This window comes from Sceloporus occidentalis, unplaced genomic scaffold (assembly GCF_023333645.1).
Source record: "Sceloporus occidentalis isolate IW3139 unplaced genomic scaffold, rSceOcc1.0.p SCAF_3, whole genome shotgun sequence".
Classification (NCBI taxonomy): Eukaryota; Metazoa; Chordata; class Lepidosauria; order Squamata; family Phrynosomatidae; genus Sceloporus; species Sceloporus occidentalis.
In genome coordinates, this window is record NW_028316983.1 from 132,212,884 (window position 1) to 132,235,707 (window position 22,824).

A 22,824-nucleotide genomic window follows, 5' to 3' on the forward strand; every position below is an offset into this window, starting at 1 on the left:
ATCTAATGATGCCCAGATCAACTTCTAGCCAAACTGAGTAGCTTTACCCATGAAGAGCTGAAGCAACCAAACTGGTGGCTATGAGTTATAATGAAGGCCACATCAAAGACCTTGGCCTTATTTCCTTTAGGCTCACATTTTGACATTTCTCTTCAAGATCCCTCCTGAAAAGGTGGAGGTAGCCAGAATGTAGTCAGTTTACTTATGTGAACTCTGCCCCATGTTTTAGTAGTTTTGATGAAAAATGGGGAGGGTGATTATTTCGGGAGTGTTAATAGGCAATTATTGTTAACTGCTCTGTGGCTTTTTGAAATAAAAAACTGTGTAGACATGTCTTTAAAATAAAACAAATACCTGAGTTCAATTCTTGTGCTTTCTATTTTAAGAAATGAACCTCCTTTAATAAAACTCATAGACTCGATGAAACACCTGGGGTGAAATATAGTTCTGTTAGGAAACCTACCTGTTTGGAAGCTGTTGAACAGAAATCTCTTATTCTCTTTGCATAGGTTTAATGCCAGTCTACAACATATATTTGAAAGGAGGACAAAGAATGCAACAAACATGGTGAATGGATTAGCAAATAACACAGAGATGGATGACAATAGCAATTGTGATGCTACAGTGGTATTATTGAAGAAAGGTAACTGTTCCAGTAAGTTGCAATGCTTGCTTGTAGAATTCTGCAACTCAAAAGTCATATTCCAAACAAATAAAAGAAACAAGATAGGCCACAGTCCAGCTGTCTCATTTGCACTCTCATTTTTAATCATATTACCAATGACTTACAGGGTTTTATTAAAAAATAAACAAACAAGACCATTGGTACATAATACCAAGTTGCAAAGAAACACCCAAGATTTCATTTTTAAAAAAACCTAAAACATAAGTGATATCATAGGAATGGCAGTTTTAAGGAATAAAAACAAACATTCATGAACACTCTGATGGGTGCAACCAGACCCACAGGACTATGGTGGCCATTGTGTCTATTGCAAATCTACCTCCAAAATGACTGAATTTACAAACCACAATAGCAAACAGAAGTATATTTTGTCCCACTTCACCAGATGCAATAGCAGTTTAATTGTCTATGCTATACAATGCAAGTGTCCAAAATTGCATGTGGAAAAGACAATACCTCGCAAAAAAAAATATAAGATGATACCTGTTAAAGAGGGATGTGTGCTTCCTTGGTAGGTAATCTTTGGATGTTACCATTCTGCAACAAACCTCAAATGTTGGGTTATAGAAAAAATAAAAATAACAAAAAGAAAACTCTTGAAAAACAAAGCAGAGTGGAGTTTAAAATAAAAATCTTTGGTTTCCAGAGGACTAAATGAAGAAATTGATCTCCTCCCACTTTTGTAAATTCATCCATCTATTTTTTTTCTAGCCGAGTTGCATGCTATGTCCTTGAAGGCTATCTCACTCCCTCTTCTCTCACTCCCCCTCTTCCTGGCCATCTGTAAAATAAAAAAACTGAAGTCTGGTTCTCTAGGTTTTTTTTGTTGGTCCAACAAATGGAATGAGATTTTCTGCTCCAGAAATTTCTGCTGCTAATTTGATGTATTAGTATGAAAATATACAAATATACAAAAAAGCAAAAAACAAAAAGTATAATGTATAATGATGCTTTGTATAGATATACTTATGTGTTGTCCTTTTGATTTTTTAATTTGTCATTTTAATTTTTGTTTGTTTTTACATAGTCCCTGAAAAAGGACACTGTAATATTTCCATAGCGTGAAATGTGTTGGGCTTGTTTCAAAATAAAAAATAAAGACCATCTACAGAGCACCTGGAGATGTATCTCCCTCTTTATTCTTATGGACCACATTGGGCAAAAACTCTATTGGCTTAAGCACATTTCCAAAATCAATTCAGTTTCAAGTTGCAAGTTTTATCTTTTACAGCCCCCAAAAGTACATCTATAAAAGTGTTGTGGGTTTTAGAACCAGAGTAGCCTTTAAGTGTTTCTAAATATTAGGGAGAATTATTGGAAATGGTTGTTAAAGGTGAAGACATGTTAAGGAACAACCATGTATGGTAGACACTTCAGATATGCGATGATGTGAAAGATGTTTTCTTTCCTACTCTGTTAATTATCTCTAGGAAATTTCCACCGCAAAGCCTCTGTGATCATGGTAGATGAACTGCTGTCTGCATATCCACACCAGCTTTCCTTTTCCGAAGCTGGGCTCCGGATAATGATAACCAGCCACTTTCCTCCCAGAACCCGACTCTCCATGGCCAGTCGCATGTTGATCAATGAGGTACAGTCCATGCTTTGTCCAAATGATGCTCTCCAAGCCTTTCTTTATTTCAGCTGTAAACTGACAAGACCTCTGTACCATTCTGTGTCTTCTCTCAAGGTATTGTTTAGAAGGGTGAGGTGAGTAGCTCTGTGCATTAGAATTTGGGCTATGATCTTGCCAAGAACCTGAGATTAATTGTATCTCATACTTTACCTCATGCTCTCACCTCACTTTGAGTAGCCCACATCTTCATTATGTCAGGGTGGGACAGAGTTGTGTTCTGATTCTGTTTCTCATGTGAATATCCTGAGGGCAATGACTGGTAGACTAAGCAAGTGCCCAAATGAGCCATATTGTGGCTTAGAGCACAAGAGGGAAATCACAGGAAGACACTGACAGGGTGGAGGAGGAACTCTGGTGCTGAGAGATTAGAAAGATATACCTATAGTGTGTGGAGAAATGAAAAAAGCAAATCCCCAAGGGACACAGCTTAGTCTTGGCAGGAATTTAGGAATTTAGAAACATAATCCTGTTTTGTTTCCAAGACAATGCTGCAAAATTGGTCACTTATGTTACTATATCATAGATGAGGAACAGAGATTACCAACTGACAAAAGGTCACATCATGAGTTTTCCATGATCAAGTTCCATTCCGTTTCCCAATAACCCTATCGCCAGGTTATTTCTATAGAGAATGCAATATGTATTTTATAGTATACTAAATAGTCACATGATAAAATATTGCTTTCCTTCAATGGTGAGATATTTAATTTTTAGAATAAACTACATTCAGACACGGTTATTTGAACTGCTGTTTAGGAGCCTTTAAAAGTAAGTCTGTAGTCTTTAATAGTTTATTCAGTAGATTTATCAATTAAATTAACTAAATCTCTAGGTAATTAATTAAAACAGTGGTAGTAAAATTTAAGAACACTTTTTTTTTTACTTCTTGATGCTATTTTCGTTCTTATTAGATAATGTAATGCAGCATGTGAAGGAAAATATGGGATTCTCTTTCGAAATGAAAGAAGCATTTTTATTGAGACTTCAGTTATATGCAAATGTGTTTATACTTCATTGATTAATTAATTGATTAGTCAAAACCACGCTGTAGTCAAAGCCAAGTTTTGTACATCAACATTGTTAGTAAAACCTGTAAAACCACAAAGGATGATACTAGTATATCACTTAGGTTAATCAAAATATTTATTGCCAGCATTTAATTTAGGCATTTGAGTTCAAAAATCTCCCTCCCTTTTAGTTTTTGTTTGTTTGTTTGTTTAAAGTACCTGTGTGTTTACGTCTTCCACCAGAGGCAGAGACTAATAAACAGCAGAGTGTACACCAATGGAGAATCAGAGGTGGCCATCAAGGTCCCTGTCAAGCACACTGTGGAAAATGGGTCAGGGCCCAGCAATTCTGCTGACAGAGGTGCAAATGGAACTAGAAGAGATGAGGAGGCTGCTGTGACTGGTAATGAAACAGAAAATGAAACTGATGACAATGAAAACAATGAGAATGATGAAGAAGAGGAGGAGGAAGAAGAAGAAGACAATGATGGTCCTTACACACCCTTTGATCCACCATGTAAGGAATTCCTGGATTTCACAAGTCTCTTTCTTTGTGTAACATTTCTTTTCCCACTGTTTCAAATAATTCTTGAGATCTCTATCTAGGCAGTTGGCAGGGATCTGTTTCAGATTATCGCAGGCTATAAAGCCAGACAAGATAACTGAGGGGTTGGGAATGCCTACATGAAACTCCTCCTGCCCATCACACCTTTTATGCAGTCTAGCTAAAATTCATCTGAAGCACAGAATTTTCTGGTTCCTTTGAATCCTGGTGGTGGGGTGTAGTGAAGAAATACAGTACTCCAGTCATGTAACGTTTGGAAGTATTGCATTGTGACCAATAGTGATATTTGGTCTTGCAATATAATGTATTTTCCCTTTAAGATAAGAGGCTGTACAATGTATTAGCCTTGTTTTATGTTCTAACTATACTTTTACCCTCTAAAACATGATAGGCAATATCACAATTATATGGGTCTTTGAGAAGAGTCAACAAGAGTCCTCACATAGGACAGGATAAGATAAGGGTGGGCTAGAAATCCCATGAGTTGCTGGGACTGGCTTTTCACTGTTTTATGTTTTGGTTCAGAAGTGAGCCAACTTTTCAGTTTTTCATTTATTTTGAAATATGGTATATGCATTTTCCCAACAAGATGCCTTAATTCTGCACTTCCAAACATTTTCGTCATTTAGGAGAGTGTTGGGAATGCAGGAAGAAATAAGCTTGGTTCTCTGTTTTCTGCAGCTGGCGTGGTAGAAGTTCTTAAGTGGTTATTTACCTGGCCTCTGTCTTTGCTCTTGTACTTCACGGTGCCCAACTGCAATAAACCTCGCTGGGAGAAGTGGTTCTTGATTACATTTGCCGCCTCTACAATCTGGATTGCAGCCTTTTCTTACATCATGGTGTGGATGGTATGTACTGGAGCCAAGGAAAGTTAGAGCATCATTAAGTATGCTAGGCATCATTAAGTATTAGCAGAACTTGGGAAAAATTACTTTGTTGGGCCACAATTCATATAATTCCTCAGCTAGTATGAGCACTGGCTGAACATGATAACTGGGGGATTCTGGGAGTGGTTCTCCCAAAAAGTAACTTTTCCCAGCTCTGGTTATTAGGACTAACAGGACAAACCTCTCCACTGTACATTTACGCAACACCCTTTTGAAGGCATTGCAGTTTATGCATTTCTTTTGTCCTTCTGACCTTTCCTGGTTATACTGAGGCCCAGAGCCTCTGCATTTGGAAAGCTCTGATGTCACTCTGTATTGCTAGGTAGGAGATTCCATAAATATGCATAGTTGTGGGATTCCTATACGATGAAATTAAAATGCTGTGCCATGGTTATTTGTTTGTTTGTTGGATTTGTATCTTTCTCCCAAAAAGGGACTCATATTCTCTGCTCAGTAAAGCTCAATTTTGCAACATGTATGTATATGTTAACAGAGCTCAATTTCTTCATTCTTCATTACAAAATGCAACACCCACCCACCCAACAACAACAAAAGTAAAATATGTCCTATCGCCCCTTTGCTTCTAGTTGCTTTTGCTATCCAGAAATTTTAAGGGTTATAGTGAGGCAAAAATAGAACAATTAAATTAGGAAAGATTTTCAAGAGAGGAGCTGAAGACTCACTGGACAAATTTCCCATTAATAAAACTAATTGGAAACGTACTTTTTTATCCTTTGGATCAATGATTGAAAACTTACTCTATAAATGTCATATCATAAAGGTATCAAAGGAGAAGTGTCAGAGTATGTCCCCAAATAGCCTGAGTGGTGGGCCTCCTGTTGGTCTATAAACAGATCTTTCATTTTTCCCACTAGAGAATCATCTTCAAGAGTGACAGGTCCTCGTTCCCAGCAAATGCTAGCTATGCAGACAGAACTCCTCCCACAGTATTTCTCCTTTTTAAAAATCCTAGGTGCCATTGTGATGATGATTACTTAAATGTTTATTAAGTAAACATTTTTAACTATAACAACATACTAGATGCCCAAGGTTTGGAAACTGGGATTTAAAGTCAGAAGATTGCTTGAAGCATTGGGGGGGGGGGGGGGAGAGAATGATCGTAGGGATGTAGTTCTTCACTAATTTCATTTTCAAAGGAAGCAAAAAGTAATTGTAGCAATTTTTTTCTCGCTGCAAGAAACGCTTTGAAAACAATGTAGTTTTCAAAGACTAGTTGCATTTAGGGAATTATTCTGTGAAAAATTCACATGTGGTTGTTCTGGGCAGATAAGAGCATTTTCTGTGCAGATAATAGTATTATTATTTTATATGAAAAAAATGCTCCATCCTGCACAAAAAATGCTGTTCTCTGTGAAAAGTAACCCTGTTCAAATATTGTGTAGCATAAGCCCTAACTGCAAAGATTCCCATCAGTTCAAGGTTCTCCTTGTCAGGTTTCAGGAAATTCAAGAATCATGTTTTTTGGCCATTTTCCAAATATTTTCCAATATTCTTTCCAGTCTAAAAGAAAGAAAGGAAATCAAACACTGGATTTGGGGCTGGGTGTATGTGTCACTGACAGGTCAAGTGCTACAACTAATAGAACTCATCTTGCTACAGGAAAACCTACAATGGTTTCTGGGGTATGTATATTTCTATGTACCATAAATGAACTTTAGTAACCTGACAGTTTGTTTCAATTCTGCAGGTTACAATAATTGGCTACACTTTAGGTATTCCTGATGTGATTATGGGGATAACATTTCTGGCAGCTGGAACCAGTGTCCCGGACTGCATGGCAAGCCTTATTGTAGCAAGACAAGGTAGGTTTGTATTATGTTAGAATGTGGATGTTGAATTCCTGTTGAAGGTCTTTCAGAGAAAATCAATACTTTTGCCTTAAGGTAAAATAACCAACAAATGTGAGAAAACAGAACATGTGCTCCCATAGTCATGCAAGGGGGACACTGTTCAGATGCTATTAAACACTCAGCATTCCACCCAGAGAGAGACAGGGATTGGGCTCCAAGGTAGCATTTTCCCTCCCATTTTTTGTTCTAAGTCCCCTCAAAATAGGTAGAAGATTTGAATGAATGGAGGACTTAGATTTGCTAATTTCAGTGTCTCAATTGCACTGCAGAATTGAACCTGTTTCATATGCATTTAGTAAGCATCCATTCATATACTTACTAAGTATAGTGCAAAGAGTTAGAAAAGCATTTTTCTAATAATAATAAAATTTTATTTCTATACCGCCCTTCTAAGAAAATCAAGGCGGTTTACAACAAAAATACATACAACAAAATCCAAAACAGTTAAAACATACAGTAAAAACAGCAACCCAATAACCCAAACTCATGCCAGCTGAACAATGCTGACGAAGGAGGGGGGGAGAGAGTATCCAGGGGCGGGAGTCAGGGGTAAGCCTGCTCGAAAAGATAGGTCTTCAGACCCTTCTTAAATTGGACAAGGGAGGTGGCCGAGCAGAGCTCGACAGGCAGCGAGTTCCAGAGGTTGGGGGCCGAGGTGGTAAAGGCCCTCCTGGTGGTGGTGACTAGTCGAACCTCTGGAGCTCTTAACAATTGCTGCCCAGATGATCTGAGTGTGCGGGGCGGATTGTATGGGAAGAGGCGGTCCTCTAAATACCCTGGGCCCAAGCCATTTAGGGCTTTATAGGTAATAACCAACACCTTGTATTGCGCCCGGAAGCGAATAGGCAGCCAGTATAGGTCTTTAAGGACCGGTGTTATATGACTGGCCCTGGATGAACCAGTGACCAGTCGTGCTGCCATATTCTGCACTAATTGCAGCTTCCGGGTATGATACAAGGGCTGCCCCATGTAGAGCGCATTGCAGAAATCCAAACGAGAGGTTACCAGAGCATGTACCACCGTTTCAAGGTCCCTCCGGCCCAGGTAAGGACGCAGCTGGCGTATCAGCCGAAGCTGATAACAGGTACTCCTGACTGTCGCATCCACCTGAGATGTAAGGTGGAGCGACGAGTCAAGGAGCACCCTCAGACTGCGTACTGAGTCCTTCACAGGAAGCGTGATCCCATTCAGGACAGGTGGAACCACCACCATCCCTGGACCGGGAGAACCTATCACAAGTATTTCCGTTTTCTCTGGATTCAGGCTGAGTCTGTTTTCCCTCATCCAGCCCATTACCGACTCCAAGCAGGCATTTAGAGGAGAGATGCCATCCTTGGTCACTGCATCAGTTGGAGACATAGAGAAGATTATTTGGGTGTCATCAGCATACTGATAACCCCGCGCCCCATGTCTCCGGATGATCTCTCTCAGCGGTTTCATGTAAATGTTAAAGAGCATGGGAGACAGAATGGCTCCTTGAGGGACCCCAGTTTTAAGGGCCCTCTTATCGGAGCACACGTCCCCCAGCTGCACCATCTGGAACTTCCCAGAGAGGTAGGATCGGAACCTCTGGAGCGCAGTGCCCCCGATTCCCACCTCTGCCAGGCGCTCCAGAAGGATACCATGGTCTATGGTATCGAAAGCCTCTGAGATGTCTAAGAGCACTAACAGGGACACGCTACCCCTGTCCATGCCCAGACGGAGATCATCGACCAAGGCGACCATAGCAGTCTCAACCCCGTAACCTGCCCGAAAGTCGGTTTGAAATGGGTCTAAATAATCCGTTTCATCCAAGATCGATTGAAGCTGGATTGCAACCGCCCTCTCGATCACCTTCCCCAAAAATGGCAGCAGCGAGACTGGCTGATAATTGTTATGCATCAGGGGGTCAAGAGAGGGCTTTTTTAACAAAGGTTTTACGATGGCCAATTTTAAACTAGATGGAAATTGCCCGTCCCTCAGAGATGTATTAATAATCCGGTGTAACAATGAAGTTACTACCGGTCCCCCCTGAGTCGCTAGCCACGAGGGACAGGGATCGAGAGAGCAAGTTGTCTTCCTAACGCTTCTAAGGATCTTGTCCACATCCTCGGTACTTACAGACTCAAACTGATCCAGTACAATCGAGTTCACGGAAGCTCTGGATACCTCTACTCTGGTTTCTGCTCTAATGCTGGCGTCAAGACCTTCCCTTATCCGAGAGGTTTTATCCGCGAAGAAGTTGTTAAACTGGTCACAGCAGGCCTTGGATGGTTCAAGAATAGGGTTCAGAGCCGGAGGGAGTTGAGTTAGCTCCCTCACAACCCTGAACAGCTCTGCTGGACGCGACTCCGCGGACATGATACGTGCACCATAGAACGAATTCTTTGTTGCACCTATCGCCTCTCCATAGTCCTTCAAAAGACGGTCTAGGAGAGTCTTGTCGGATAAGCGCTGGTGTTTCCGCCAGGCGTGCTCTAGCCGTCGCAGTACCCACTTCCTTGCCCGGAGATCTTCCGTATACCAGGGCTTCTTTTTGGAAGCAGGCCTGAGAGGATGCTTGGGAGTGATACTGTGTATAGCCCTAGAGAGATCAGTGTCCCAGGTGTTAGTCAGGGCATCAACAGTGTCGCCGTCATTTCCAACCATATGCCCCTCTAGGGCTTCCTGGAACCGGTTGGGTTCCATCAGCCTTCGAGGGTGGACCATTCTGATTGGTCTGCCACCCCCGGGAGGGATCTGGGTAGATGCCTTGATCTTTACCTCCACCAGGAAATGATCCGTCCATGACAGGGCGGAAATATTAATTATTTCCGCCCACGGAATTTCCATGTCCGTACAAAAGACCATATCAAGTGTATTACCCGCAGAATGTGTGAGCCCCGAGACCAGTTGTGACAGGCCCATGGCTGTCATGGTATCCATGAATTCGCGAGCCGCACCAGGTGGAACATAGTTGGCCGCGAAGAGGATGTTGAAATCACCCAGGACCAAAAGCCTGGGTGATTCCAGCATCAGCTCCGATACCAACTGTGTCAGCTCGTTAAGGGAGTCTGTTAGCGCACGGGGTGGCCGATAGACCAACAGAATCCCTAGACTGTCCCTGGCCTTCAGGGTCAAGTAAATACACTCAATATAAGAAGTTTGACGAACATGGTTCCTGGATAGAGACAAGGTGTTCTTATGGACCAAGGCAACACCCCCACCCCCACCCACCTAACCTGGTCTGGTCCTTCACTGAGTACCCGGCAGGTAGGGCCTGAGCCCACACAGCTTCCCCTTCAGGCCCAAGCCAGGTCTCAGTAATGCAAGCCAGGTCACAGTTGTTGTCCTCGAGCAGGTCATGGATAATGTGGGACTTGTTCTTAATGGACCTGGCATTGCACAGGAGCAGAGACAGGGTTTGTGGTACGGAAGACTAGATTCAGAACAAAACTTCAAATTAGATTCATTCTCAGATAATGAAACTGATGAGAACTGAGGGGCAAAATAGACCACCCCTTTGCGCCGCCATCTGGGCAGCTTCAGAGCATGGCGTTTTGATGTCACACATTCTGAAGCCACCTGGAATCTGGCTTCCATCTGCCCAGCTTCCCACATGTGGGTCAGCTTCCGGGCATCTTGGGGGGGTGTGGTGGTTACACACTGCAAGCCCCCAACATGTTGGGAAGCCTCCACAGGCTCGTGGAAGAGTCACTAAAGCCAAGGTAGCTTTTCCACAGCCGAAAAAGTAGCGGTTGAAAAGTGTTCCTTTTTCAGCTGGCACCATGGTGGATTGGGACTGCAGTGTGCAGCTGCCACAGTCCCAATCCATTTTCAAGTGGTGCAGCTTCACACTGCCCCATTCGGGCCGTTTATTTCGGCCCTGAGTTAACTGTGGGTTTGTTTTTTCTAGTTGACTGTTTTTGTGACCCACAAGCTCTTCTTTTTCACTTGGCATTCTTCAGCTTTGTACCAAATTAGGGGTCAGGGGCCCCCTTAGCTCCCAAAAGCAAAGAAAGAAAAAAAAAAAGCATTGGGAAACCTGGTTCATCCAATTCTGAGAGGAAAGAAAGTCCCCTGTGCCATTAGAAATTCTCTATTCATAAGGTAGGGGAGTTCTGTCATAAAACCTTTTATGTAAATGAATGACGTGGCTACATGTGACTATTTCTAGCATCCAATTACTAAGGGTATATTAAAGAATTGGAAAAGGTGCAGAAAATAGGGAATTGTAACTTATGTGGTTATGAGGCATGGCTAAAGCATCTGAGGGTTTTGTGTTTAGAAAATACAAGAGAAAAACAACGTAAGGGTGGAATAGTATGAGAGAGATTTTTAATCTCTCTCTTACTTGCAACACTAGAACTCAAGGCCATCCATTAAAGTCTATTGGCTGTAGTTTCAACCAACAAAGGAAAGTAATTTGTCATATTGTGCATTATCTTAGGAAGTTTGGTGGCACAAGATGTAGTGGTGCTAACTCACTTGCAAACGGGATTTAAACATACAGAGGAGAGCTCTGCCAGTGGGTATTAATCCTGACTGTAACCTCTGTATTCAGATGGAATGTAGCTTTTACATATGTGCTGCTAGCAAGCAGAACACTGGGAATAGTTGCCCTGGTGGCACAGTGGGTAAATGTCTATACTGCAGCCCACTCACTCACAAATCATAAGGTTGTGAGTTCAATACCAGCCAAGGGCTGAGGCTTGGCTCAGGCTTGCATCCTTCTGAGGTCACTAAAATGAGTACCTAGCTTGTTGGGGGCAATTATCTTACACATTGTAAACCACTTAGGGAGTGCTTAAGTGCACTGATAAGTGGTATAGAAATGCTATTGCTGTTGCTATTTTTGCCTTTCTTATGAGCATCTTGGAAGCAACTGGTTGGCTGCTGTGGGAAACAGAGTGCTGTACAGAATGAATCTTTATATGGTTCTGACTTTTGTTAGCCAGCATTTTTATTCAGGACAGTAACACAGTAGGCCATCCATCCATGACTTTACAAGAGATTCTGTATCCATGGATTCAACCATCCACGTTTGAAAATGTTCCCCAAAAAAATTCCAAAAAGCAAACATCGATTTTTGCCATTTTATATAAGCGACACAGTTTTATTACCCCATTGTATATAATGGGACTTGAACATCAACAGATTTTGGTATCCATGGGTGGGTCCTGGAACCAAACCCCCAGATACCAAGGGCCCTCTGACCTGCAACAAAGAGAGAAAGATGGGGCATTATTTGCTGTTGGTCTGGTTTTCTAATCATAAGCATGATTCAGTCATCTCCATAGGTTTCCTGACTTTTGGTGCAAAGAACTCTAGAAATGAGATTGCTGAGGACAGGCAGAGAGCAGTTCTGTAGCTACTTGTTGTTTCCCTCTTTCTAGATCAGTGTGGCCAGGTTTGGATTACACTCGTCTCTCCACATATGCAGCTTTGATTTTTACAGATTTGATTATTCCCAGATTTTATTAATATTTTCTCTCTAGAAATATCTAAGTCCTCCAGGGCAACTCTGTGGTCAACTTTAACCAAATGTCACACTGAAGGACCTAGAGATTCCTAGTAAGGACATTCCACTAGGCATTTGTATCTTCGCCAGTGCAATTCTATGGTCAGTGTCTGGCAGATGTTGACCACAGAGTTCAACTGAAGGACCTAGAGATTCCTAGAGAGGTGTTCTCTCAGGTAAAAACATAGTGTTTTTGTTATTTGCAGTTTTTCCACATTCACAGGGGTCTTGTGCCCCGAATCCCAGTGAATGTGGAAGGATGAGTGTATATTTGATCCCTTCCAGCTTAATGGCTTTGATTATGACTTTGAAACTGTATGCTTCTGTGATAAGATTTTAAGACTGGCATATACTCCAACTGAAATACAGTTATGGATGTTTAAAATTATTGAATCCAGTGAGCAAAGCAAACTGGTGTGGAATGTTTTGCTTGGGCAGCACACAACATTTGTGCGAACAAACAGCCAAGCCATAGAATCATAGAGTTGGAAGAGACCACAAGGGTCAGCCATGATCATGGAAGATTTCATATAGATAAATATTGAACATCTTACTGTGAAGTAGTGAACCTTCATGTATTCGAAAAGAAGAAGGAGCAAGGCAAGTGTAATAAGATAGGATTTATAATTTTACAAAGAATATAAAATTAATAACTCAAGGTGAAACAGTCTTGCTGTATGAGCTTTGCTCTGCAATAATTCTGAATTACTGTGATTCTTTGTTTCTGCAGGAATGGGTGACATGGCTGTGTCAAACTCCATTGGGAGCAATGTTTTTGACATTCTGATTGGTCTTGGCCTTCCATGGTCTCTGCAGACACTGGCGATAAACTACGGCTCCTCTGTAAGTTGTTTGTTTAGCTGAACTCTGTTTTCTTGGATGCACATTTCTTTTTCATGTTAACAAATTCTCCAGAGGTTTTTGAGTGAGGTGTGCATAGAGGTTGCCATATGAGTGCATAGATTACTATTTAAAAATATAAAATCGGTAAGAAGATATCCATTATCAGATTCTGTTGGCACTGCATAGTGTACTACTTATTGAGTAATACAGGACTCTTGGTCATGGAGATGAGCTCAATATAACTTGTAAGTCTTCATCTCATATAAGCAGAAATTGCTATAAAATATTTCCCCCCTTCTTTTGGATTTACATGGCAGCAGCTATGTATATTGAAAATATCTAGATTACCACATCATATTATCCGGTCAATGTATTTAGTGAGCAGTTGATGATAATTCATTTCTAATTATGTATATGTATAATGAAACTGAACACTTCTCCTGTATTAAGGAACAGATTGAAATGAACAATGAATTCATATAGTTGTCTAATGATGTAAATGTGGAAGGGTTTGTAAATATTTTAGAGCAATGGTGGGTAACTGGCTAGTGTTGGATATTGTTGGTGATGGTGAAGGAGGAGGAAGCATCCAAACTATTGCCACACTTCCTTTATCAGTTGTACGCTGATAAAGATTATACAATGCAGTCTTAGCTGTTAGGCCGAACCAGAAGTCATTCATACATTTGTATGGTCTATTCCCCTTTGTATTGGAATATTTGCATGGAACTCTGCTTCTACCTGACCCTAGCTGAACTTAGGAAAATGCATCTAGAATTTGGAAAGCTTCTTCACCCAGAACCATTCCAGCTGGTTGTTGTGCCGCTTCATTATATATTGGTATGGAAGAGTTGCAACTGGAATCTTCATATTTTCTGTTTCCCTCCCTACTCTTTTCTCTTTTAGTATCACATGGTTCATGATAAGCCACTGTTTCTCAATATTAATTGCCTTGTGTGCTTTGGCAGAACATAAATACATAAATGTAGTCAGTAAATAAGTAAGTGCATTGCAACCATGAAATTTGTTTATGAGTGGGAGGAATCTCCCTTCCTGAAAACTTTTCCTGAAGTGGCTAGACAGCCTCAATCAGGACTGGCTTGTTTAGGGATAATTAGGCATCATTAGTCATAGAATGAATCCAGGCTGTCAGAAACCACCTGGATGTTAATTCATTCTACGTCTAATGGAATGCATTTAGGAGGACTAGGACTAAAGAGTGTCTGAAGCTTTTTAGCATGTGCAGCTGAGAAAGTATAATTGATAGTGAATCTATTAAATAGGCAGTGCTTAGAATTTTATATGCTAAAAACCACAGTATGTGTTCATGCTTACCACTTAGACGCTCTGAATGCTTGGTGGTAATTGTGTGAAACATCAGAAAGTTGTAAATGACAGGAGGGAGTTCTTCGCAATCAGGCAGTACATGCTGTGTGTTGGGGGAATTCATGGGGGGGGGGGGAGCTAGGAGTCTGGAGCCCTTTGCCCAGCTCCTCTTGGTGGCACAGGGACCCTGGTCCATTGTCCCACCTTGTTTTTCCCTCTTTGTGTAGTCACCTGGGGCTTTTATGACTTTTTCTTGGAAGCATCTGCAAGCTTTGGCACATCAACCCAACTGGCATCTCATTGAACAATTGGTTTTCAGGATCTCTGCTACCATCACACCATTAACCTTTTGTTTATGGGGGGGGGGGAACTAACCCCTCAGTGTGTTGCCTAGATAATGGGAGATCTCAGTGTCACAACAGGAAGCCTCCACTCATATAGGCCACTACAGGGTAGGCGTAATCCCTAAGTGCTGTAAGTGGGACCCTTTGCTAGCTGGAATTAGCCAGATTGCACATTGACATATGTGGACTTCCTTGTCCTATTTGTCCTCTGCTTCTCTGCACCCAACCTTAACTCACTTCCAGGGACTTTTCCCCAGGAGTTGGCAGGATTCCAGACTTAATCAGTTTGTTGATTGAAATATCATGGGAGGAGGCTTATCAAACGCCCTGCTGAAATCCAGATAAATGACATCCACAACTAAACTAATGACCTGATTTTGTTTTAGATATAATATTAGTTTGACAGGATTTTGTATGATCGATTCTTCCCATGTTCTATCCAGGAAGTCCTGTTTTCTGCGACCTTGAAGAGACTCAATACATAGCTGTAGTGCATTGACCTTCTCTTCCAAGAGAGCTACCAATTTGCACATGCTGCAGGTGTAGTTGCTGATATTTTCTGGCAAGAAGACAAACATTGTACATACATAGCAGCAAAGAATTACGGATCCTTCTGCCTCCACCTCTGCAGTTATTTCTCTCCCCTTGCTCCCTTCTCTACAGAGTCCCATTGCTTCTTGGTTTTTCCCATATTCCTTGAAACTTTCTTCCAAGGTAGCTCTGCTGTTCTTATGAAGTTTAGTAGGATCAACCCAGTTGCTCCAGGACTGCCCCAGCATCACCTCTGAGCTAGGCAGGTACCTGCACTCCCTAACAGTCTCCATTGTCACACTGGTAGCATGTACTGGAGAAGAACATGAGGGCAGTGTGGCTGGCACATAATTATACCAGAAAAGTCTTATGTGTTTTCCCCTTTTTCATCTCTCCCTGACTCTTTTGTGTGTGTGTGTGTTGTGTGTTTATAACAGAAATGTGCACAAACATCTGTTTTAATGAGATCATTAAATATAATTAGAAAGGTATTGCTTTTCCAAGTAGGGAGACGAAATGTAGAATACTAGATCTTTTCCATTTCTCGCAGACCATCTCTGTTACTGATCCTTTCTTTGTCACAAATGAGCCACCTCAGGAACTTTCTGAATCCTTCTACCACTCCAGCCCCCTCAAGATTGTATGTTAGGGTTGGATCACAGGGCAACTCCCAATTCCAATATGTATAGATGAACATACTGTGTGTGTGTGTGTGTGTGTGTGTGTGTGTGTGTGTGTGTGTGTTCAGCATAACACAAAATCCCCACAATTATCGTTCTACATGATCGCAGCTGTTTTCAGATAAAATTCCTTTTATAGACCATGACCTTTAATTAATTACAAAATTGTTGTTTCAAGTTGTCCATCAGAGTAGAGACACTAAATAGGAAGTAAGTGTTGGCTTGGCCTCAAGATCCATAGTATTACCAGCATCAGGGATCAGAAATATGCTTGCATTTGTGGCAACAAAGAATGCTTTTACATATACAGAATCTGCAGCAAAATTTCTTTTGGTGATACAACTGGTTCCTTGTCTTCTCCTGTGCCCATTACTACAACAGAAGTGGGGGAAAGATTGTGCCACTGTTGTATTTTCTGGCTTTTTCCCCCCTTTGCAGATACTGTTGCATTTAAGCTTTTCTGTGCAAGTGGCACATCAAAGGAGGCTGGGTGAGCTACAGGGATATTGCAGTGTGTACATAGGAAGTGATACTACTTTAATAAATGGGAAAAGCCTCTTGGTTATGGCTGATACTTTCAGTGGGCTTCTACTATTCTTCATTTGGTGGAAGAATGTGTATGCTGTCTTTTTCCATCATTGTGATCATGACCTCTTAGATGAAATATGAGCATGGTTGTCCATTGAGGCATTCCTGCATCATAAGTGCATACTGGATGGGAGCATGTTCTTTCCTCACAGTAGGAGAAATGCTCAGTCAGTGACAGAGATCGAAGTCCAAAACACACCGCAGAAATAATCCAGTTTGAGATGGCTTTAACTCCCCTGGCTTAGTGTTATGGAATCCTGGAATTATAGTTTATTGTGGCACCAGAGCTCTCTGACAGAGACGGCTGAATGTCTCACAAAACTACAATTCCCAGAATTTCCTAGCAGTTAAAGTGGTGTCAAACTGGATTATTTCTGCAGTGCGTTTTGGACCAGAGTGTTCCTTGCATGTGACATCTGGAATCCAAAAGGTCTGGTGGTCTTATGGAAGAGTAAAACCTAAAAGAACTTTGTCCCAGCTTCCATCAGGAGAGAAAGCTTTTCCCTCTGTATAGAATGTAATTTCCCAATCAGGGCCCAGAGAGGCACAGTCAGAAGGTGCTGCTGTTGGTAATAGCCTGTGTTTTTAGCCATTTTTCTTTAGCACCACCACTCCCCTTAACTTCTCTGTCAGAAGTCAAATGGTGGAGAAGTTAACTGAAGGGTTAGCTGAAGAGAACCACAGCATGCAATGTAGGTAGCAGTGTCTATTGCAGACAGCAGGAGGCAGTACTGCAATGTACTGTAGTTCAATCCATTTGTTTTCCCCATGAGTTCATCTTTGTGTATATGGACATTTTTTCCTCCCTTCATGGATTTTTCGGCTGTGATGTGAGCTGCTGTGTTTAATTCTACTGCCTTTGCGCCCGACGTGGCACAACTGAGGCATGTCAAGCACACCTTACTAACACTTCAACTCAAGGTTAATTGCCTCTTTATTTGTCAGTTGTAGGAGAAATGTGCCAACACAATTTTCTCTCTCTTCCCCCCTTTTTGTCTTTGCCCAGTGAGATCTGGTCTTTGTTCCAGGAAATACAGCTGTGATGTCTATTGTGGGCAGCCGAGCTTCCTGACAAAGTGCATTCCACCCAAAGCTACAAAGCTTGCCTAGTGTCCTGGAGAATGTTCCCCAGGGAATTTTCCTCCAAGGGAAATCAGTCCTTTTTGTTTATTTAAAAGACTTTAAGATCTGACAGTCTGGCATAGCCACAAAAAACAGTGTCTTAAGGTTTATAGCTGCCCTAGGCAAATAAAACCCTTCCTTCTCCCCCCCCCCCACTTGTATTGTTTGCTCAGTACCAGAGCAGTTCATCAAATAATAAAGTTGGCCATAATACTTTTTCTTAAATCTATTTTAAGTGCCTTGTCCTTAAAGAAAGCTCCCTTGTAACAAGGCACTAGCGCTAGTATTGTCTGCTTTGAATAGCTATGGTTCTCCAGGATGTCAGGATCTTGGGAGTTTATCACACGGGAGGCTAAGTGCCTAAATCCCATTCAAAAATGGGATATAAATCCAGGAAAAATCCTGTAAAAGCAGGATCATTTTCACACTCATGAGGGGCACTGAGCATTAACGCAAAAATAAACTGCACAGAAAGTGGACAAAATAAGCCATTTTTTACTTTTGGGAGAATCCCGAAAGTAAAAAGCAGCCAGTTTTGTCCACTTTCTGTGCAATTTATTTTTTGTGTTAATTCTCAATGCCCACACTTAGTGTGAAAACAATCCCACTTTTGCAGGATGTTTTCACTTTCTGTATGCAGTAATGTGCAATGACATATGAAAATGATCCCACTTTTACAGGATTTCCCTTTATTAAATCCCATTTCTGCACAGGAAAAACCCCATGTGATAAACTCCTTAGTGTCTTTCCCATCACTTCACCCTTTTAAATGGATGGGTGGAAAGTATCCACTCTAAAGAAGGTATGAAATAAGGAATGCAGAAGGGGTGAAGTGGTGGAAAATGAGACCATTGGTCTCCAGTAAGAATTCTCCTCCCTTCACAATTTTTTCCTTCAGTCCCTAGATTTATAGTACTTCAGTAACTTCAAACTTCCATTATATGTTCAGAATAAGAGTTAAGCTTCCAAAGAAAAGTAGAAGGCAAAGTTACCAAGGAGATGTGGACACGGCTAATATAAAAGTTCTAAGTGTGAATTCTTTTCAGTGTCTCACTCTCTGCAATGCTAGAAATTTGGGAACTAAAAGAAAATTTCATGAGGGGTTAAGAATTCGCATTTGGAGGGCAGTGCCTTCACCCCCCCCCCACACACACACACACATACACATAGCTGCATTGCTGAAGGCATGATTTCCAAAATCACCAGTAGAGGATTGATCGTTTTCCCTAGAATGCAGAAATTGTTCCAGAAGATGAGATAACAAAGCAACTATCTGAGTATCCCAGGAAAAGTGCAAACTCTCATCTGTAGAACTGAGCTTGGCAGTCCTGGGATCCTTCCTCTGAAAGTGGTGGTCCATCTCTTTCCTCTGTGGCTGAGCTAGTCCTACAGAGGAAGCACCCAAAGAAACTGAATCTGATTTTTCCTTGAACAGCTATCTGTTCATCACTTGATGATTGCAACATTCACTTATGGCTTGCATGTGTGAATGAGCTACTACAGATAAAACAATCATCTCCAACACAGGGTGCCAGGGTCCCACATTACATTGAGGGATTGGATTTTTCCTCTACAGTTCAAACTAAAACACAGGCCAGATTCACCACTCGACTGTGGTAGAAGCCACCAACTTTTACTGGGGAGGAGGATAAAGAAGAAAGGATGCTTGTCAACCTCTAAGCATGTCTTTGAATGGATCCCGAGAGCAGATGCAGTAGAGAATACATTTGTACTCAAGAGATAATGTTCTGTAATTCACTTTGTAAACTACACTGGAGGAATTCATGATACTTACTATATTTCTATGTACATACCTCATTACCATAAAAGTCAAATGGGCGCAGATTTCAATGAGCCAGTAATCATAGACTGTTCAGATGTAGGAATCATATTTAACCCTAACTATCAAGGTACATGAAAAGAGGTTCCACCTAAATATTAGGAAGTACTTCCTGACAGTAAAAGCTGTTCAATAGTGGGATACTCTGCCTCGGAGAGTGGTGACATCCCCTTTTTTGGAAGTTGTAAACAGAGGCTGGATGGCCATCTGTTGGAGGTGCTTTGATAGTGTCTTCCTGCATGGCAGGGGGTTGGAGTGGATGGCCCTTGGGGTCTCTTCCAACTCCATGATTCTATGATCAACACAGACTCTGTTTTCCATTTGTTACCATATGCTTCTTTACATGCGTAGCTGCTCTATGTTTGCTGTCAGTATGTTACTTTTTAAAACCTACTAAGAAAGTCAACTGATGATCAAACATTCAGTACTATTTACTGAGTTGCCAGCATAGTAAATCACTTTGATGCAGAAAATTTTGATTTGATTTGCTTGCTAGACTAAGAACAATTTTACTAAGGGAAAAAGTCCAGCTGTCGAACAAACAAGAGACACATTGTTAGTGGTGCCTGAACTTTTATCCTCAGAGTTATTCTGTGGTGACAGATGAATGCTTTTTCTCTCCTCTTTCTGTACATCTGTCAACCCAGCTGAGCAACCAAGACCTGGAACGCATCCCATCACCTTTAGAAGAACAGTGTTCTACTCTGGACCCTCAGAACAAATGGCAGCCTGCCATTCCAAATACTCTTGTACTCTAACCAAACAAAAACAAGCCGTCCAATATGAGATGATGTAGCTTCTAAAAGTGCTTCTGAAAACAATTGCGTTTCTTGTAAATCGACTTGCTAAATATACAACTCCAGCAGTAATCGCACAAACAGACTTAATGTAGAACTATTTAAGACAGGAAATGAGCAATAATTTTTAGAGGGTTGAAAGTGGTTTGAGTGACAATTCACTTACCAAGGTTGACCATACTGTCTAGTCATACTGTCATAATCTTTTTCTGGTCATACTGTCATAATCGTCACAGAAATAGCTTTGGCTGGTTCTTGGGGGGTGGGTCTATCAATGTTCTGATATTCCACAAGCAGAGAGGGGAAAAGTTTACATATCACCAGCAGTAAACCCTCTTTCAGGACACCTTCAGCTCTGAAAAGCTACCACCAGATCTGCCTGTAGTCTCAATGTGCCCTTCTATGTGCCTTTATTTCTACCACATAGTATGAACCAGCTCCTAGTTATTTACATCTTCATATCATATACATATGGTGGTGGTGGTTGTGTGCCTATGAGACATTTCTGACTTATGGTGATCCCTAAGACCAGGGGTAGGCAACCTGTGGCCCGCGGGCCAGATGCGGCCCGGTGAGGCCTTGGGACCGGCCCCAGCCCGGTTCTGCCGCCGATTGCCGCTGGGGCCTTTGGGGGGCGATTGTCTATAGAAGCCTCAGAAACATGCATTTATCTTAACATTTTTTTAAAAATCAGCAAATTTTTTCACGTGTCTTCCATTTTTTATTTAAAAAGTGCCCTCCATTTGAAAATTTTGTCCTACATTTGTCCCGGTTTATTTATTTATTTAATTTTTTTTAAAAAAAATATTATTATTTGTTTTTTGGCTTCGGCCCCCCAGTTGTCTGAGGGACAGCTACCCGGCCCCCGGCTCAAAAGTGTTGCCTACCCCTGCCTAAGACGAACCTTTCATGGGGTTTTCTTGGCAAGAGTTGTTCAGAGGGAGTTTGCCATTGCCTTCCCCAAGGCTGAGAGCATGTGACTTACCCAAGGTCACCCAGTGAGTTTCATGGCCAAGCCTGGAATCGAACCCTGATCTCCAGAGTCATAGTCCAACACTCAAATCACTACACCATGCTGGCTGTCTATATACCTATGAAGCCAAGTACTAAAATATCCAAATATTTTACTTCTGAAGGTGAAGATAGATAAGACTCTTGCAGACTGAATGCCTGTGGAGAAGGGCATGGTTAAGAGCCATTTGCCCAAATTCTGTATTTTAAAAATCTATTAAAGACTCATCATTGCTGCACCCATAATATTTGCTAGCATTCCACCATTATCATTATACTTACTTAATACTTACAGGAAATTGATGTAACATTTGTCTGACAATGCAGTCCTATATATATCAACTCAAAAGTAATTCCCATGAGGAAGTTGGTTAGGATTACAGCCAAAGAGATTGATCTGCTAATTAAAATGTCTCTGCCATGAACTCAGGGCCTTTTCCTAGGCAGGTCACTTCTTTTTAGCCCACCACATCCAATATAGGGAGAAGAATTGCATTGCTAAGTTGTGGGGGAGTGGATGCAAAGCTACACAGAACAGAATTCCATGGATTGGATGATCCTAGATCAGGATTAAGATGTACTGTATATTTTAATGTCTACACACAGAGAGAGAGATTGAGATTGAAGTGATCTGTATTTTATTTATGAAAACAAGAAATGTGTTATTTTTATTACTCGAACTGAGAGATTTCTGTCCAAGAAAGAAAATGGAGTGCTGGTGGTAAATTTCTATTGTATACCGTAGCAACCTTGAATCCCATTTTTGGAAGAAGGCAGGATATAAATGTAGTAAATAAATAAAGTATGTTAGGAAGAATAAAGGAAAATGAACAGTAAAGCAGCTTGAATTTAAAAAAAATTGCAAGATCTTGTTCATTTGTGTATGATTTCATACTGCTTGTTTAATTTACATATGACTTTATGCTGTTACAGTAGTTCTCCTTTTTATAGTGCTTGTAAAAGCCTGATTGGCTAATGTAGAATAAACTTCTTTTTGTTGTTGTTCACTTGATACATATATTTCAGTGCTAGCCATGCCATAGGAAAGGAAAGGGTTTTATTTGCACAGTACCTACAGTTGTGTACAGAGGAAATTACCAAATACATGTTTCTGTTTGTATATGGCAAGTCTGGAGTCTTAATGAATAGCACCAGCCATTACATCATTCTGGTACCCAACGTGAAGTGTTCCCATACTAGGGTCATCTTCATCACAGTGGCAGAGCTAGTGGGAGAATTCTCTGTGCTATGTGCCAAAAAGTCATGATAGCAAGCACCATGTTATGGCCACAGTGAAGGAACAATTATAGCACAGGGAGTGTATTGATCTGTGTGGAACATGGATACCATAAAGGTAGCTCCTGCATACATGGGGGAAATAGATTTGTAGTGGATGGGTCTTTCAGTGTTAGCTATAGTAGTTAGGTGGAACCTGTATATTAAGAAAGCAACATGCCTCTTGAATACTAGAACCTGGTACTAAAATATCTTAGGAATCACTTCCTCATTGCCGACTCCACTGCATCAGATGATTCTGACTGAGTCTTTTGTCCTTCTACTGTGGCTACTTCTATATTTCTGTTCTGAAAATCTGGAGTTTTTTTGAATCAAG

General features: G+C 41.2%; 1 protein-coding gene across 2 annotated transcripts in view; it reads left to right on the forward strand.

The window, feature by feature from the left end:
* The window catches only part of LOC149316820 (sodium/potassium/calcium exchanger 3-like), a 202,951-nt gene that overhangs the window by 174,426 nt on the left and 5,701 nt on the right, over nucleotides 1–22,824 (forward strand). Inside the window, exons 10-15 of one of the 2 annotated variants that reach the window (XM_089516350.1) lie at nucleotides 510–655; nucleotides 2,116–2,276; nucleotides 3,572–3,845; nucleotides 4,575–4,741; nucleotides 6,489–6,603; nucleotides 12,861–12,973. In XM_089516350.1, the coding sequence (XP_089372476.1) occupies nucleotides 510–655; nucleotides 2,116–2,276; nucleotides 3,572–3,845; nucleotides 4,575–4,741; nucleotides 6,489–6,603; nucleotides 12,861–12,973 (976 nt within the window). The remainder of the gene's footprint in view (nucleotides 1–509; nucleotides 656–2,115; nucleotides 2,277–3,571; nucleotides 3,846–4,574; nucleotides 4,742–6,488; nucleotides 6,604–12,860; nucleotides 12,974–22,824) is intronic. The other variant, XM_089516351.1, reaches the window with a different exon arrangement.